Consider the following 17,550-nt stretch of genomic DNA (forward strand, 5'->3'; position numbering starts at 1 on the left):
GGTAATTGATTGAATATTACTAGACTGTAAGTGTTGTAGCTTACAATTGCAGTTTTCGACCATTTTGATGGAGTTAAAGTTGACCGAAGGACAAATTTTTTCTATTTATCGTTATTTATATGAAAATATTTCAAAACTGATAAAAGCTACAGCCATGGTTTTTTTTGTTGTATTCTACATGAAATTGCGCACATTTTCATACATAAAACTTTATGTAATGGCTAATTAAAATGGTGCAAACATTACGACAATCGGACAAGAAAATTTATGATTTTTTCGGAAGAGTTACCGCGCGGAAGGAAAAAGTTTTTTTACATAAATTCACCATAAATCGAAATATTGTGTTAGAGACTTCCAATTTGTTGCAAAATAAAGGAAAATATTTGAATATTACTAGAATTTCAGAGTTTTAGCTTTTAATTGCGTTTTTTTACCATTTCGGTCGAGTCAAAGTTGACTGAAAGATGAAATTTTGGCACATCGTTTTTTATATGAAAATATTTCAAAACTGATAAAAGCTACAACCATGGGTTGTTTATTGTTGTATTTTACACGAAATTGCGCACATTTTCATATATAAAACTTTATGTAACGGCTAATTTAAAATGGTGCAAGAATTACGACAATCGGACGAAAAAATGTCTGATTTTTTTCAGAAGAGTTACCGCACGGACGTAAGGAAAAAATTTTTTTTTTTCATAATTTCACCATAAATCGAAATATTGTGCTAGAGACTTCCAATTTGTTGCAAAATGAAGGTAAATGATTGAATATTACTAGAATATAAGAGTTTTAGCTTACAATTGCATTTTTTTACCATTCCAGTCGAGTCAAAGTTGACCGAAGGTTGAAATTTTGGCACTTATCGTTATTTATATGAAAATATTTCAAAACTGATAAAAGCTACAACCATGGATTGTTTATTGTTGTATTCTACATGAAATTGCACACATTTCCATATATAAAACTTTATGTAACGGCTAATTTAATATGGTGCAAACATTACGACAATCGAACAAAAAAATTTATGATTTTTTCGGAAGTTACCACGCGGACGTATGGAAAGTTTTTTTCATAAATTCACCATAAATCAAAATATTGTGCTAGAGACTTCCAATTTGTTGCAAAATGAAGGTAAATGGTTGAATATTACTAGAATATAAGAGTTTTATCTTACAATTGCGTTTTTCGACCATTTCGGTAGAGTCAAAGTTGACCGAAGGTTGAAATTTTGGCACTTATTATTATTTATATGAAAATATTTCAAAACTGATAAAAGCTACAACCATGAGTTGTATTTTGTTGTATTCTACATAAAATTGCACACATTTTCATATATAATACTCCATGTAACAGCTAATATGAAATGGTGCAAAAATTATGTCAAAGTGACGAAATAATTTCTGAGATGTGTTGCTGATGCTTTTTAGTGCGAGGAGAAAGAAATTCACGCTTGCGCGCCTGGGTAACGATTGTAAACAAAACAATGCCTTGATCCGTGAACTCCCAGCATCCCCCAAGGCGCGTGATTCAAAAGTTTTCGCCTAGTAGGCCTATAAGTATTTTTCCGCGAATTTAAAAAAAAAATGTTTATATCAACATATATAACGTCCAATCGGCAGACAATTTATATCGACGTTTAATACGTCCAATCGGCGTTAAAGGGTTAAGTTATCAGACATTGTGATGTTGGTGAGGAGAGGAGGAGAGACTAAAATTTTTACTATATAGAGTACCAATTCACAGAAAAGATTAATTTTTATTTCACAATAAATTTAACATAATGATAAAACAAAAACAATCAATTGCAATAAAGTAAAAAAAACAAAGTCTTACTTGAGCCAGTGTTTGGTGTGCTGAGTGAGATGATAGAGAGTAGAGGAGAGGAGAAGGAAGGGATGGTGGTGGGTTATGGGTGGGGAGATGGGTCTGCTTCCCACTGACTTACTAACTGAGGTGGGATGATTATTCACCTGTTTCTTTCACCTACACACGATTTGCCCAAATCACTTTTTGTTACAGTTAAATACCTATCAAGTGACAATTGCTTTTACAAATTTTTAGCACTGAAAAAGTAACTCTTCTCCATAATAAACACACTGCTGGAGCTTGGCTTTGATTGTTTGTTGAAAAGACTTCTTTGTGAAAAGTTGTTTAATCTCTCTCTCCTTTTCTTACTTGCAATCTTTACTGATTACTTATTTGTTTGCAAATTCCTTATGTTTATTTTAAATTCTGCCATTTGCCAACAGCAAGTTGATGTATTGTGGCATAATTAATCTCTTTCTTACACGTAAGATCCAAGTTAAACACGTCAACAATCATTCTCTCTCTCTCTCTCTCTCTCTCTCTCTCTCTCTCTCTCTCTCTCTCTCTCTCTCTCTCTCTCTCTCTCTCTCTCTCTCCCTTTGATTGCCTTTGTAAAATGTGAATGAAATTGATTTTATTATCAGTATTATCAAAATTTTATGACAAAAAATATGCAACTTACCAAATTTTGCGAATACATAATTCGGTGATTAGTTCTACAGAAAAATCTGCGAATAGGCCCGGTCAACTGCATATAATTTTGTTTTTGCTATGTGAACTTGATGTGAGAGCCTAGCCTATTAGCTAACCTGCTTGATTATATGTATGTAAACTTGTCCATCACATCACTACACACTTTTGTCCTCTCTCTCTCTCTCTCTCTCTCTCTCTCTCTCTCTCTCTTCTCTCTCTCTCTCTCATCAAAGAATTTGGAATTAAATGCAGACTGAAAAATGTGTACATAACATCAATACATGACTGTATTAATTACAATACTGCACTGCAGTAAATAAAACAATAAGAAGTACTATATCAGAGATGAGAGAGGAGTGGGGGTGGCAGTTAGTACATTGTGCACCCGTGTATTTATAAACATGCTGGCCAGCCAATAGGCTAGTTTACACAACACACCAACTTTAAAAAATAATTATATTCAACATACAATATTGTTTTTTGTTTTCCTTTGTGTAGCATTTTTAATCACGTATAAATTCATTGGCCCTGTCTAATTATCCCTCAGAGGAGATTGAGACCAGTTGGGGAAGATGGGGGCACTCCTCACTTATTAAACAATTTGCTTACTGGCTTAGTTGTCAGAACTTGGTTGTTAATTGGGGAGTTTCTAAATATGTGATTACAGAAGTTAACTTGCCCTTGGTCGATATTCAGTACTTGAGGAAGCCAGCCTTTCCAGGTGCCGGACTGTCCCCTCAGTTTCTTGCCTTTGGCACTGACTGTTTAGGATATAGCAGAGGTTAACAACTTCAGGTTCCAGTTTCAAACAGTGGCTGTCTAGTTCCTTGAGATAAAAGCTCCTTCCTAAGGAGTGTCTCCATATAAAAGATGCCTACATGCCTAGTCTTTTATCATTTGCACATGTTGCCGCAGTGAAAAGCAATGGGTTATTGGCAGGTGTGTGGGTAGTACCCATTGTCTCGCCAGCTAATATTTTCTACCTTATTAACAAGCTTCAGTGACAGAGCCTGCTGTTGCTGAAGGACAGCCATATGAAACACTTAAGGTTGTATACCTGGGAAGTGGAAATCTTGAAATTTTTATTTTTTTTTTTATTTCAGGACTGGTGTATTCCATCATCTAGTCAACAATGTCACAAAACAAGTTGAAAAATTCCAAGATAACTGATGATTCTGAAGTTGCAGATGAAACCAGCTCTCCAGAAAGCAGGGAACCCTGCACAGATAGTAAATTAGAGAGAAATACAGGAGGAAAAAATACTACTATTGATAGTCCCCTTCTTCAGGATGATAATGGACTTGCAGATAAGGTGCACTTAGAGCAAAAGAGTATATCAGAGGATGAACACACAAAGGAAACCGATATTAGTGAACAAGCCATAGAAAAAGCAGATGTCATACATAAAAAAGATTCTGATCTTGAATTTCATGAACCTGAAATGCCAGTCTTGGTGGAGGATGAAAATGTATTCACAAATAAAAAATCAGATGAAACCCCCACACTGACATCAGACCGTCGAAAACAAGCAACACCTAAAAAGAGAAATGTAGGCAATGAACAACATGAGGCTGCTATCCAGGACAAACTCAAAGAACAAGTGATTAATAGTGATGGTAAAGAAATTATTCCATCTGAGATTTGTAACACTGATGGTTTAGGGAAAGTAGGGAAAGACTCAGTGGAATTAGATGTTCAGATATCCCAGCGAAATTTGAGAAAGGCAAGGAAACGGGTAATTCCTCTAAAATTTGATCCTTCACCACAAACTTCTGCCTCTAGGAAATCATGTAGACCATCTAATTCTAGAAAGAAAGCACCTCCTCCAAAAAGAGAGGCAACCCCAAAAAGGAAGTTTAATTCAAGAAAACAGGCTAAAATTGATGAACCATCCAAGGAGGTTGCAGCTACAGAGCTTAATAGCAACCAAGGGTCAATTTTGCCTGATTTTAACAAAATTGGTGATACTTTGAATGAAACCATATCAGAAAAAAAACAGCCCGCGGTCTCCCTTAAAATCATATGCACACCATTCAACCACAAAGATGTGAAAGGTAGCCCAGAAAAAGAAACCTGTGAAATCCCTCCAGTAAATACATCAAGCAAAATAAACACAACACCGAAGAATAAGAGAAGTAACTCTCCAAAGAAAACTTCAAAAGCTCTCCTGGAAGCTAAACCCAAGAAAAGCAAAGCTTTAGGGAGAAAATCAAGAACACCAGCAAAGAAAGGCCTTACATCCAAATTGACAAACAATGTGAGGGATAAGAAAACTGTTAGAGTAAAAGCAACTGTTAAAAAAAGTATCAAGGATAAATCTCCAAGTATCAAGGATAAATCTCCAGTAGAGGAAAATCACAGTGACTTGGATTGTGAGTCTTCACTTGTAAAAGATGAAGGCAGCCTAAAGCAGACTCGTGGAAAGAGAAAAAGGAAAAAATCAGCAAAATATGTGCTAGAATTCATGAATGAATCAGAAGATGATATCGAAGTAGATTTTTCAGAAGATGAATATTTACCGTCTAAAGATGAAGATCCATACTTTCAAGAAAAGGTTGAAGGTAAAAAAAATTTAAAGGTGTCATTTTCATGTTTAAATGAGAAAGATGAAGATGATGATAGTGATGTGGATGATAACATAGGGAAACTAAAGAGTTCTTTGAAGTCTAAAAACAGTAATGTAAAGAAAATAGGTATCAAATCGAGAAAATCTCAACCAGCAACTAAAGTACAGACATCACCTACAAAGTCAGTAGCTGCAAATGCAAAGATGATGACATCTAATAAAAGAAAAAAGAGAAAGACTTCAGAAGCTGATGGTGATTCTCAAAATGAAAGTGGCCTAGATATGCCAATGTTGTCACCTTGCAAAGGACGGAAACCCAAGCAGAAAAAGAGGAGAATTCGTATTCAGACAGATAAGACATATTTAGATGGCATTGATAGTTATACAACCGGAGAAGAAGATATTGGCATGACTACTGCCACAGATGAGGAACGGGAAGGTTCAGTGAAAATACAAAAAAGGAAGAGGAGACGATATGGGGAACCTTATTCTGTGACAGGTATGCTTTTTATTTTTTAAATTATCTTTCCAGTTTTGTTTTTAATTGTGAGGAATGATGAAATTCTTTAGCAAGGTGCCTTTGATAATTTGTAGACTCATCTGTAGTGTAATTTGTTTGAATGTGGTTATTAGAATTTTTATAACCCAGTTCAGCTTTTGTATGCAAATCCATTTCTAAGTAAAGTGATGGATTATATTTTTTGGACATATTGATGATGATCACTAGTACGTTACACATGTTTTTTGCTCTTATTTATCTTAAAACAGTGAAAATGTTTTTTGCATAGCAAAAGTTTTTGCCTCTTTTATTTAGGCATTTTTATTTTTAATTATTTGAAATATATTTAGTTATTTTTAAAAGTCTTCTAAAGTCAACAATAAATTGTAGAATTTTAAGTGTTAAAATACAGTAATCTCTCCATTATGTAGATTAAGACCCTAGGCCTATTGGATAAGGGTGAAATCCAGATATGTGCAAGTATAAAACTCTATGGGTGTAAAATGGTAACTCCGAACCCTTACCCCCCCTACCTTGTCATTACCACATAACCAGAAATATTCTATATGTTTAGGACCAGCAACCATCATTAAACTGAAAACTTTATGCAAAAGTCAATCATCTACCTCTTCTTCAGTACTATTTGTAAGAAAATATACTTTATAAATAGTTATACATACATACCTTGGTTCATGAACCTAATTAGTTTGAGGGTGCAGTTTGTAACCTGAATCAATTTTTCCCATTTGAAATAATGTAAATACAAACAATTCATTCAAACCTGAGAAACACTTATTTTTAACAATTGTTTTATATTTTTCTAGGATAAATTATAGACAAATTAAAAAATCTTAACCCTCACAGTCCTTGTTAATATACGCTAATGCATACACCCATGACCAGCTAAATTTAAGGATGAACAATTAAAAAAAACCACATCAAAGGAAAGAGGAAGATATGCATCTGCTTATGGTATAAGAAAAGAAAATATAAAGAAAATTTCTGTGCCTTCCTTGGGGGGTTGAAAGTTAATATTTTCCACCTGATGCGGACCTCTTTTCCCTAAGACAGTCGTAAACATATATTTTTTTGGTGAAATAAAATTGTACGTATGCGTACCAAGTGATTACATAGCTATAGTTTCACTATCCGCAGCAGCTAGAATTCGAAATTCGCAGTAGCGCTATTTTGCTTTGTTAGGTGACTACCCTGCCACCACTGGGGAAGTGTGGAACCAACCCAATAAACAAGACATTTGTTTTATCCCCTCTCTTCCATGTGAGGGGAGGAGGGATGGCTCTGATTATGTAATCACTTGGTAAGTATACATAAAATTTCATTATGTATGCAACTTACCAAGTGATTACATAGTTGAATCCCAATATTGCTAGCATTTGGTTAAAATGAGTGTTGATTCCTCACCTGTTAAGAGAGCTGGACAGATAATTACTGCCTCTGGATGGCGCTCCTCTTAACTTGTAGAGACATGGCAGTATAGCCATGTCGCAGCTAAGGAAGTTTGTGGCATGCAAGGATACACAATACAATGCCTTGGTCAAGGCTCAATACCAAAACACATAGAAAACACCAGAGTTAATGTGGTTGCCAACACTAAATATTTAAAAACCAAACACCCAACCATTTAAAAGGACTGTTGGGTACTCCAAGTAACTATACTCTGTTTTTTTCCATCTGTCCATCTGCCTGCGGTGTTTGCGCATGGTAACACTGCATCCCGGGCTTTAAATAATATCCTTTTTCGAATATTAACGGTGTAATTCACATACAGTAAATTACTAAAACACTTTTCAGTTGCAAATGTACACCCAGATATCCTTTTATTAACCTAAAACTCACACATAGCGTAACTATTTAAAGCCAGGGACGCAGTATTACCATGCGCGACTACCACAGGAGGATGGACAGATGGAAAAAAATAGATTATAGTACCCCTAGGCTTCTGTTATGACTGCAACCCTCATCAAGGCAAAGAGACCAAAGGGAAGTGCCAGCCACTAAAAATGGACCTAAGGTACTGCAATTTTCATAAATAGTCTCGATATTGTGTAAATAATGGGATGCCAACACTGACTTGCATTTCCAATAAGTAGCTTGAACTATTAATGCCAGAGAGGTTACATTTAAAATAGAGAGAAGTAGTAACAGCTCTCACTTCAAGAGCTTTCACTTTCACAGTATTAAGGTCAGATTCATTAATTTGTGAGTAAGCTTCCCCATTGAGGTCCCTCAGAAAAAATGCCATTGTATTTTTTATGGTTTGCTTTCAACTGAACCCCATAGGTGGTCAGAATTGCCAGAAATCTCCGTATGACGAAAATAATGCTTTAACCCTTACTGGACGGGTAAATATATCGATATGCAGCTCCTCAGGCCAGGTAAACTTTGAGGTCGGCCAATTTACAAAAAAAACACATCAGTGGAAAGAGGAAGACATGGTGAAAGAAAAAAAATTCTAACAAACTTCCCTACCTTCCACAAGAAGTTGAAAATGACTATTTACAACCCCTTATTGGGCCTCTTATACAAGACAATTGTAAGTTTTACCAACTTGTATATGATTTTTCTAATAAATAAATTTATTTTATTTTGTAAAATTATAATTACTGCTCGCACAATATGAAAACAGATAAGAAATAAAAGCAGTAACAAATTCTTAGCATATTTATTGAAAATTTTTTTCGTAAATTTACCGAGAATTAACATTCAATAACTTTTCTTTTTTACTTTAAATGTTTTTTCAAATATATCTTTGCAATTTTCTTTGTAAAATTACATCTACAACTGCCATACTATTGTAAAAGACAAGAACAAAAAACAACAGCAACCCTTTGGTATATTTACGAGGAAATTTACAAAAAGATGTCGTGAGAGAGAGACGCAGAACATTCTCTCTCCAAGTCGCAAGCACTACTGAAGTCGTGGGACGCCCACACTCGTGATCTTAGTTCAAATGTTGCCATTAGTGAATTTATGGGCTATAAAATATTGGCACCTCTTTCCCGCCCGAATCTTTCCAAATCGATAGCGCGTAATATTGTTTATCTATAGGATCAATCTGTCCACCACCCAAACCTGTTAGTGGATGAGGCAATTAGAAATAGTTTTCCTTGTGAGGTCTCTGAAAGATACAGAAATAAGAGGCTCAAAATGTGGTTCTTGAGAGCCATTCAAGTACACATTCAGGTTCCAAAGTTTAGCTTTACTCTCCTTCTGCTTTGTTGTATTAACCCTTAAACGCCTATTGGACGTATTTTACGTCAAGATAAATTGTCTGTCGGGTGCCGATTGGACGTATTTTATGTCGACATAGAAAAGTTTTTTTTAAATTCGCAGAAAAATACTTATAGGCCCACCAGCCGAATACTTTTGAATCGAGCGCCTTGGGGGATGCTGGGAGTTCACGGATCAAGGTGTTGTTTTGTTTACAATCGTTACGCAGGCGCGCAAGCGCGAATTTCTTTCTTATCGCACTAAAAAGTATATGTGACACATCTCAGAAATTATTTCGTCACTTTGACATCATCTTTGCACCATTTTAAATTAGCCATTACATGGAGTATTATATATGAAAATGTGTGCAATTTCATGTAGAATACAATAAAAAATACTCATGATTGTAGCTTTTATCAGTTTTGAAATATTTTCATATAAATAACGATAAGTGCCAAAATTTCAACCTTCGGTCAACTTTGACTCTACCGAAATGGTAGAAAAACGCAATTGTAAGCTAAAACTCTTATATTTTAGTGATATTCAATCATTTACTTTCATTTTGCAACAGATTGGAAGTCTCTAGCACAATATTTCGATTTATGGTGAATTTATGAAAAAAAACAAAATTTCCTTACGTCCGCGCGGTAACTCTTCCAAAAAAAATCAGAAATTTTTTTGTGCGATTGTGGTAATGTTTGCACCATTTTAAATTAGCCGTTACATAAAGTTTTATATATGGAAATGTACGCAATTTCATGCACAATACAACTAAAAACAACCCATGGTTGTAGCTTTTATCAGTTTTGAAATATTTTCTTATAAATAACAATAAGTGCCAAAATTTCAACCTTTGGTCAACTTTGACTCTACCGAAATGGTCAAAAAACACAATTGTAACCTAAAATTCTTATATTCTAGTAATATTCAATCATCTACCTTCATTTTGCTACAAATTGGGCATCTCTAGCACAATATTTCAATTTATGGTGAATTTATGAAAAAAACTTTTTCCTTTCGTCCGCGCGGTATCTCTTCCGAAAAAATCATACGTGCGATTGTCGTAATGTTTGCACCATTTAAAATTAGCCATTACATAAAGTTTTCTATATGAAAATGTGCGCAATTTCATGTAGAATACAATAAAAAATAATTGAAGTTTGTAGCTTTTCTCATTTTTGAAATATTTGCATATAAATCACGATAAATAGAAAAAAACCACGTTCAGTTAACTTTGACTCTAACGAAATAGTTGAAAAACGCAATTGTAAGCTAAAACTCTTACAGTCTAGTAATATTCAGTCATTTATCTTAATTTTGAAACAAATTTGAAGTCTCTAGCACAATATTTAGATTTATGGTGAATTTAAAAAAAAACTTTCCTTCCCTCCGCGCGCCGATTCTCTGCCGCAAATGTCCAAAATGCGTACGTCGCATCTCGGAATATTTGCTCCGTTTCATATTAGGTGTTTCATAGAGTTTTATATATGAAAATGTGTGCAATTTCATGTAGAATACAACAAAAAATAATTGAAGGTTGTAGTTTCTCTCATTTTCGAAATATTTGCATATAAAAAAAAGATTTTAAAAATTCGACATTTGGTCAACTTTAACTCGTCCGAAATGGTCAAAAGCTGCAATTGTAAGCTAAAACTCTTACAGTATAGTAATTTTCAATCATTTATCTTCATTTTGAAACAAATTGGAAGTCTCTAGAACAATATTTAGATTTATGGTGAATTTTTGAAAAAAAAAAAAATATTTTTATGTCCGCTCGTTACGAATTCATGCATCATTTTGTGATAATATTTTCTCTGTGTTGCTTTGTTCATTTTACAATGTGTTATATACCAAAATGATTGCAATTTAGTGTACAATACAAAAAAAATTAACTCGTTAGCTTTAACTGTTTTGCTCACAGCGCGATTTGAATACAATTATATATGAAATTTTGTTTTTGCACTATCATATATCGCATTATTTATATATGATAATGAGATTTTTTATCATTTCTGATGGTTGCATACTAAACTTCAGGCAATGACAAAAAAAGGAGCCAAAAATGAACTCATAATCTTAAAAACTAAGCGCGCTGTGATTTTTTGAAAAAAATATTTTTTCCGCTTCGGCTCTCACTCGGAGACCCTCTTGGCATTTAAGGGTTAAAAGATCTTATGAGATCTGAAATGTCTTTGTTGGCAGAGAGGTCAATACCCCTCTGCTTAAATACAGAGTTCAGCATAGCCTTGAACTATCCTTTAGTAGTAGATTTCTGTTATAGATGTTTTAGTAGAAAGGGTATTATTTCTCCTATACCAGGACTGTAAGACTGCCAACTTTGCTTGATATATATTTCAGACAGTCATGGTTATTGGCGGGGGTTCTGTTCTCGCCAGGTTGCTGATAAGTGAAAACCGCCATTAACCGAAACTCGGCAATTTATGCTTATCACTTTTGGGGTGGTGGATGGATTGATCTTGTAGATAGACAATATGACGTGCCATAGATTTGGAAAGAATCGGATGGGAAAGAGGTGCCAATAATTTTATAGCCCATAAATTTACTAATGGCAACTTTTACAATGGCTAAAATCATGAGTGTGACCGTCTCAGGACTTCAGTAATGCTTGTGACTTGAAGGGAGAATGTTCTGCTTCTCTCTCACATGTCTTTTTGCAAATTTTTTCATAAATATACCAAGAGGTTGCTGTTGTTTTTTGTTCTTCTCTTTTATGATAGTATGTCAGTTGTAAATGTAATTTTACAAAGAAAATTGCAAAGAAATATTAGAAAAAATGTGTAAAAGTAAAAAAAAAGTTACTGAATCTTCATTCTCTGTAAATTTACATAAATACTGTAAAATTTTTAGCCTTGGTGCTTGACACTCATCTTAACTGGAAAGTACACATAGCCTTTGGAAAAAAATAAATTTAATAGTGCTTTAAATTTGATCACAAAATTGTCTAGTACTACTTGGGGAGCTAAGAGACAAACATTACTTATGATATACAAAGCACTAGTTTTATCCAAAGTAGATTATGGAAGTCCAATTTATGGGTCAACATCACAAAGTACCTTGAAGTCCTTAAACTATCCGCACTCGAGCTTGAGACTGTAGTGGAGCCTGTCAATCTTCTCCAAACACTTCAGTATGTTATGAAAGTGGTGAACCCCCTTTATCCTTACATCGTGACCTTGTAACAATGAGAAGTGCTGTAAAGATAATGTGCACTGATTCCCCCACAAAAAAACTGTTTGCCATGAGAGATATATTTACGTATTAGTAATCACGAACCACCTTTTCCAATAAGAGCTAATAGGTTATTAGAATCTAGTGGTGTTAGAGTAAATATACTTCCATCCTCAAATTCTCCACCTCCTTGGATGATGAAGAAAATCAAAGTAGTATGTACCAACCTATATCGCTGGTCAAAAAAACAAGATTATACTTCAGATCACTATAAACAGTATGCATTAGAACACATTCAAAGTAAAGGCCCACACAAAGCAATATACACTGATGGATCCAAATCTTCTGAGGGAGTTGGTTGTGCTGCAGTGTCATCATGCACTATAAGTCAGAATTCATTGCCAATTGAAGCGACTGTCTTTACTGCTGAATTAACAGCAATTATATTGGCCATAAATCAGATAAAATTTGTCAAATAATAAGATGAATACCAAATTTGTAATCTATTCTTACTCAAGAAGCACAATTGAATCTCTCAAAAGTTACACACATAAGAACCCTTTAGTAAAGGAAATTAAACAAATCCTCAATAAATTATATTCACGTGGGGTTAACATTGAAATCTGCTGAATTCCTGGCCATGTTGGAACCCAAGGTAATGAAAAGGCCAAGTCTGGGATAAATTCACCAATTTTTGACAATAAATTGCCTGCTACAGATTATATAAACTCAGTAAAGCAGTGCATAAAGACTAAATGCCAAAATCTGTTGGATAATGAAGTAGACACCAATAAATTAAAATGCATCAAGCAAAATGTAAACTTGTGGATTTCATCAGTACAAAATGAAAAAGGAGCTGAAGTAATATTAACAAGATTACGAATAGGCTATACAAGACTAACCCAAAAGTATTTAATGCTAACTCCACAAGGGGCCATCCCTCATTGCAATGTCTGCAACGCAATTTTAACAGTCAAACATATTTTATGTGATTGCCTAATTTTTAATAGACAAAGAAATTTATAAGTAGGGCAATAAATCATCATCATAAATACTGTCAGTCAGATAATTTTTCTTTATATAGAGTATTAATATTTAAAAAAAAAGACTAATTTGATTAATAAAATTTAACTTATTTATACCCTGCTAAAATATGTAGTTGGTTTTTGTAATTTTTATCTATTTTGGTCTTTTATAATTTAAATTTATATTTTTGATTCCAACCTCATCTATCACTTAACAATCATCCTCATTTATCATTAATTTATTGTAATTCATTAACTACCATTCCATCCCATCCCACTTTGTAGAAACGCATTTTATGTGCGTATTTTTTAATAATTTCCTCCTGAATGTTTTCAGGCTAGCACTGTAAAAGTCTAGTTAGACTCATTGGGCTGGTAAGTCTTAACTTTATAATAATAATCCAGGATTAGGCACATGTAATCCACTGGAAATAGGTTAAATGACTATGTGCATTAGGTCTGTATTTTAACCCCTTGTAGATGGGTAATGTACACATATGTTTACGTACATATTACTTTGTGGTGGAGTCGGAGGCGGCACTGTTCTTTTGGTTGGTGACCAGCGTGTCTGTGATTATTTCTGGTATTTTCCTTGAAATATTTTCTGGAACCCTGTTGGCCGATAGTGCCAAGTGTTTTTAGACAGCAGCAGCATGGCATGGCAACACAGTTGTGGTGACCTGGGGAGCTGCAGTCAGTGTATGTATTTCCTCCATTGTTTAAGAATTAGGTTTTATGTTTATTGAAAAATTGATTTTTTAAACATTCACCTTTACAGTACACATACTGTAGTTATTTATGTGAGCAAATTTCGTGAGAATCATCTACATTTTCAGGCATTCCAATTTTAACATTCATGAAGAACTGTAATTCAATAGATAAAATATGAAAATTAAGTAAATGTATATAAAAAATACTGAAGACCATGGAACATTCAGTGAATTTTAGAAAACAAAATTTTAAAATAATACTTAACTTATTCTGCGTTTTATATTTTTTATGTATGGAAACGAGCAAATGTATTTAATGCGTGCGTGTATTCCAGTGTAAAATCATACCCCTTGTACAGTTTATTTCTTTTGAATTTCATTTTCATTCATTCATTGGTCCCAGGTCTTGGCCTATGGCCTAGACCTGGTATTTTCATCCTAACCCTTCAAGTTAGCCCTGAGAGAGCTGATAGTCAGCTCAGTGGTCTGATTAAACTATTTTAATAACAATAAATGTGGTGCAGTCTGGGAAACATGCATATTGTTCAAGATTTGGCTCCATACATTGTGAATGAATTTTGTAGAAAAAGTGCTCATCACCTCCATGGCAACTCTTACCCCAGCTCTAATAGCTAGTTGGTACAGCAGAGGGGGATCAGTTTGCCTTGACCAATGATGTCTTATACATATTTTAAAATAAATATACGTACTCAGAATGTGGTACTGCTTTTAGTTCTTATCTGTTATGATAGTGTGTGAGTTGTAATTATAATTTGATAAAATAAGATTATATCTGTTCCGAAGCGGCCTTCGTAACCTGTTTTTATCATATCTAGAACTACGTTTTACATGTAAATTGCCTAATTCGTTCCAAGCCCTACAAAAACACCACAGTAAATTTTATAATAAAGCTAAATTGACCAATAAAAAATGAAATACAACAATTTGGACCATTCAATACTTAACCTAACCGTTACTGTACCTGTAAATAAAGTGTATTAGTGTACAGGGTAAAGAAATACTATGTGTACATGTACGTACTTATGTAGTAACTGTGGAACCTTACCTTTCGAGTGAGGTGGTCCGAAAGTAGCGACAGAGTGGGAGGACAAACAGCAGAAAACATGAACACTTAACTTTAAACATTAACACTAAACTTTACAAAACACATAACAAATGGCAGAAAACATTAACATTCCTTGATTATCTCCATCATCGTCTCCATAGGAAGCCATCGTCTTCTTTCCATGAACTTCAGCAACATTTTTTGGACCCATGGCTAATAACGTAAGTCATTAAGTTCACACACAACACAATAAAGTAACTTACAGTAAAAGGAAAGCAAATTCATGTTAACAAACGAAATATATGTAAACAAACGAATTCCATATGATTACAATAATGCTGCCACAAAAAATGGTCAAGTAACGCCTTCACATAGAGGCATGATGGGACAGATGCTGACCAATAGGAGAGCAGGATCTTACGGCAGTGACTAGCATCGGGAACCAATGGGAGAGTGGGAGGATGGTGGCGAGTCTACTGAGTTGGCAGCGCGCCAGTTTTAAAATTGTTCTTGACGGCCTGGGCGAATCTCGGACTTTACCCTTTTGCCTGAATTATTTTCGTACACAGAAGCATAAAAATCTTTGCCTTTGCTTTCGTAACCTGAATTTTGTGTACGTACACTTTTGTATGTAGAGGTTCCACTGTACTTGGTAAAATTAGCATATTTTCACAACTGTCTTTTGGAAAAGAGGCCTGGTTGGAAATGTATTCACTTTCATGGAAAAGAGGCCAGGTTGGAAATGTATTCACTTTCAATTTCTGGAAGGTACAGAAGTTTTTTAGAGTATTTTTTTATACTACCATGTGCATATGCATGCATATCTTCCTCCTTCCATTGTTGAGTTTTTTTTTTAAATTGGCCGTCCTTAAATTTAGCCCAGTCTAGGTGTGTGTTTAATATGTATTTAGCCTGAACTGTGAGAGTTAAAGACTTATTTTCGAAAACTGATTCTGGCAGTTCCCTGGTTATCGGCGGAGTCGGTTAATGATGGTTCGGTTTTAAAAATCTGTGATTTATGTCGCCATAGCAAGCCAAGATTTGGTTATTGGCGCCATAAGGTGCTGATAACAGAGGCGCCATTGACCGAAACGGGTGCCATATATTGCCGAGTTTCGGTTAATGGCGGTTTTTGCTTATCAGCACAGCACCAATAACTGGAGACTGCCTAGTATCCCTTTCAGAGGCTGATTGACTTGTTAAGAATGATTACTGTACAAAATAAAGATCCTATGGTCTGAAACAAATCTGCCTCTATTTTGTATTTGTTCATGATTTTACATTTTAAGATTTGTTTTTAATTCTGAAATTTTGAAACCCCTTGTTTTATCTCTTACAGGTAACTGGTACATTGCACAGGGATATCTTTTTGATATTTCAAATTTAATAGAAAATTTTGTTAAAAAAGATGGCTGGAGATTCAAGGACTTTGCAAGTTGTTGGCAAGAGCTGAAATTTTCTCTTGTTTACAGGTAAGTCTAGTTTTGTTGTTGTGTAGCTTCTAAATACAGTAGAGCCTTGGTTCTCGACGATAATTCGTTCCAGAAGGAGCGTCGAAATTCGATTATTTCGAGAAATGAATCAAGTTTTCCCATAAGAAATAACTGAAAATGGATTAATCCGTTCTTGACCATCAGTTATTACCCTAACCTTGCCTTTTTATACAATACATTACATGTAAATTACAACTAAATAAGTTAAAAGTTGAATAAATATCAAGTTTAACGTATATTTATAATTTTAAATGTATAATATACAGTATAAAAGAAAACTAGCCTGTTGACCAAGATCCATAGGCTACCTAGGTAAATAGTAAGTAGAACGTAGTGTAGTGGGTAGGCATAAAACGTGTTGCTAACATAATAAAAACATTGAAAAGCAAGTCTAATTATTACAGTAATAAAAATACTATTAAAATTAAACCCAATTTATATTTATCAAAAACTTGCAAAAATTTGCCTACAGTAAGTCGGCATTTAAGGATGTAAACAAACCATAGCGCAGGCCTGGTGGTTTATATTGGGACTATAGTAGTAAAGAAACCATATCTCGCTATAAGCCTAAAAACATTTACATTCGATATTAATTTATTGTAAATCTTTTACGGAGTCGACTGCAATACTGTATACAAAATCGCTTGAAAATTATCTTTCAGTAAATGTAATGTTATGATACTAACGATTTTGTTTCATAAATGTCCTTATAAAAAAGGTGCGTCTTTTACGGCAAATTGTCCAATATCTGGGCTGGTTTCAAGCTTATTGGACTTTGACAATTATTATGGTACTGCATGGTACATATTATACGTACGCATAAGATAAAAAGTAAAAGAAAAATCTCCCTTATGTCCTTAAAAATGTCTTTAATTTCTGGGCTCAGCTCGTGTCGGCCTATGAAAGTAATCCTTAATATCATCTTTCTAGGTTAAAATATTCCTAAAATTACCAGATAAAAACAAAATTAAGAAAAAGTCAGTAAGACTGGGACTCGCTCACTCTTAAAAAGAAGTGTCGGTATGAAATAGGGGCGAGTGTGGAACACTACCACGAGACAAACACCAATTAGAACTTCCTATCAGAATCCCCCTAAGAGAGAGCCGATACCAACGGGCGATGCAGCCTCTACTACTACTACTAGAGGACGCCACGGACAGCAGCGCCCCTAGCGGACATCCTTAATTTTTAGCGCCAGCATCTCGACGCAGTTTTCTCACGCGCTACCTCCGAGTCGTTGCCTTCTCCCGCCTCCGTTGCCCCCTCTCC

At 34.6% G+C, this 17,550-nt stretch overlaps 1 protein-coding gene across 1 annotated transcript in view; it reads left to right on the forward strand.

Annotated features, from left to right (window-relative positions):
- LOC135202180 (uncharacterized) overlaps positions 1 to 17,550 on the forward strand; it is a 300,747-nt gene that overhangs the window by 53,949 nt on the left and 229,248 nt on the right. Inside the window, exons 3-4 of the mRNA XM_064231435.1 lie at positions 3,606 to 5,567; positions 16,128 to 16,260. Of these exons, the coding sequence (XP_064087505.1) occupies positions 3,635 to 5,567; positions 16,128 to 16,260 (2,066 nt within the window). The 5' untranslated portion in view covers positions 3,606 to 3,634. The remainder of the gene's footprint in view (positions 1 to 3,605; positions 5,568 to 16,127; positions 16,261 to 17,550) is intronic.

This window comes from Macrobrachium nipponense, chromosome 30, assembly GCF_015104395.2.
Source record: "Macrobrachium nipponense isolate FS-2020 chromosome 30, ASM1510439v2, whole genome shotgun sequence".
Classification (NCBI taxonomy): Eukaryota; Metazoa; Arthropoda; class Malacostraca; order Decapoda; family Palaemonidae; genus Macrobrachium; species Macrobrachium nipponense.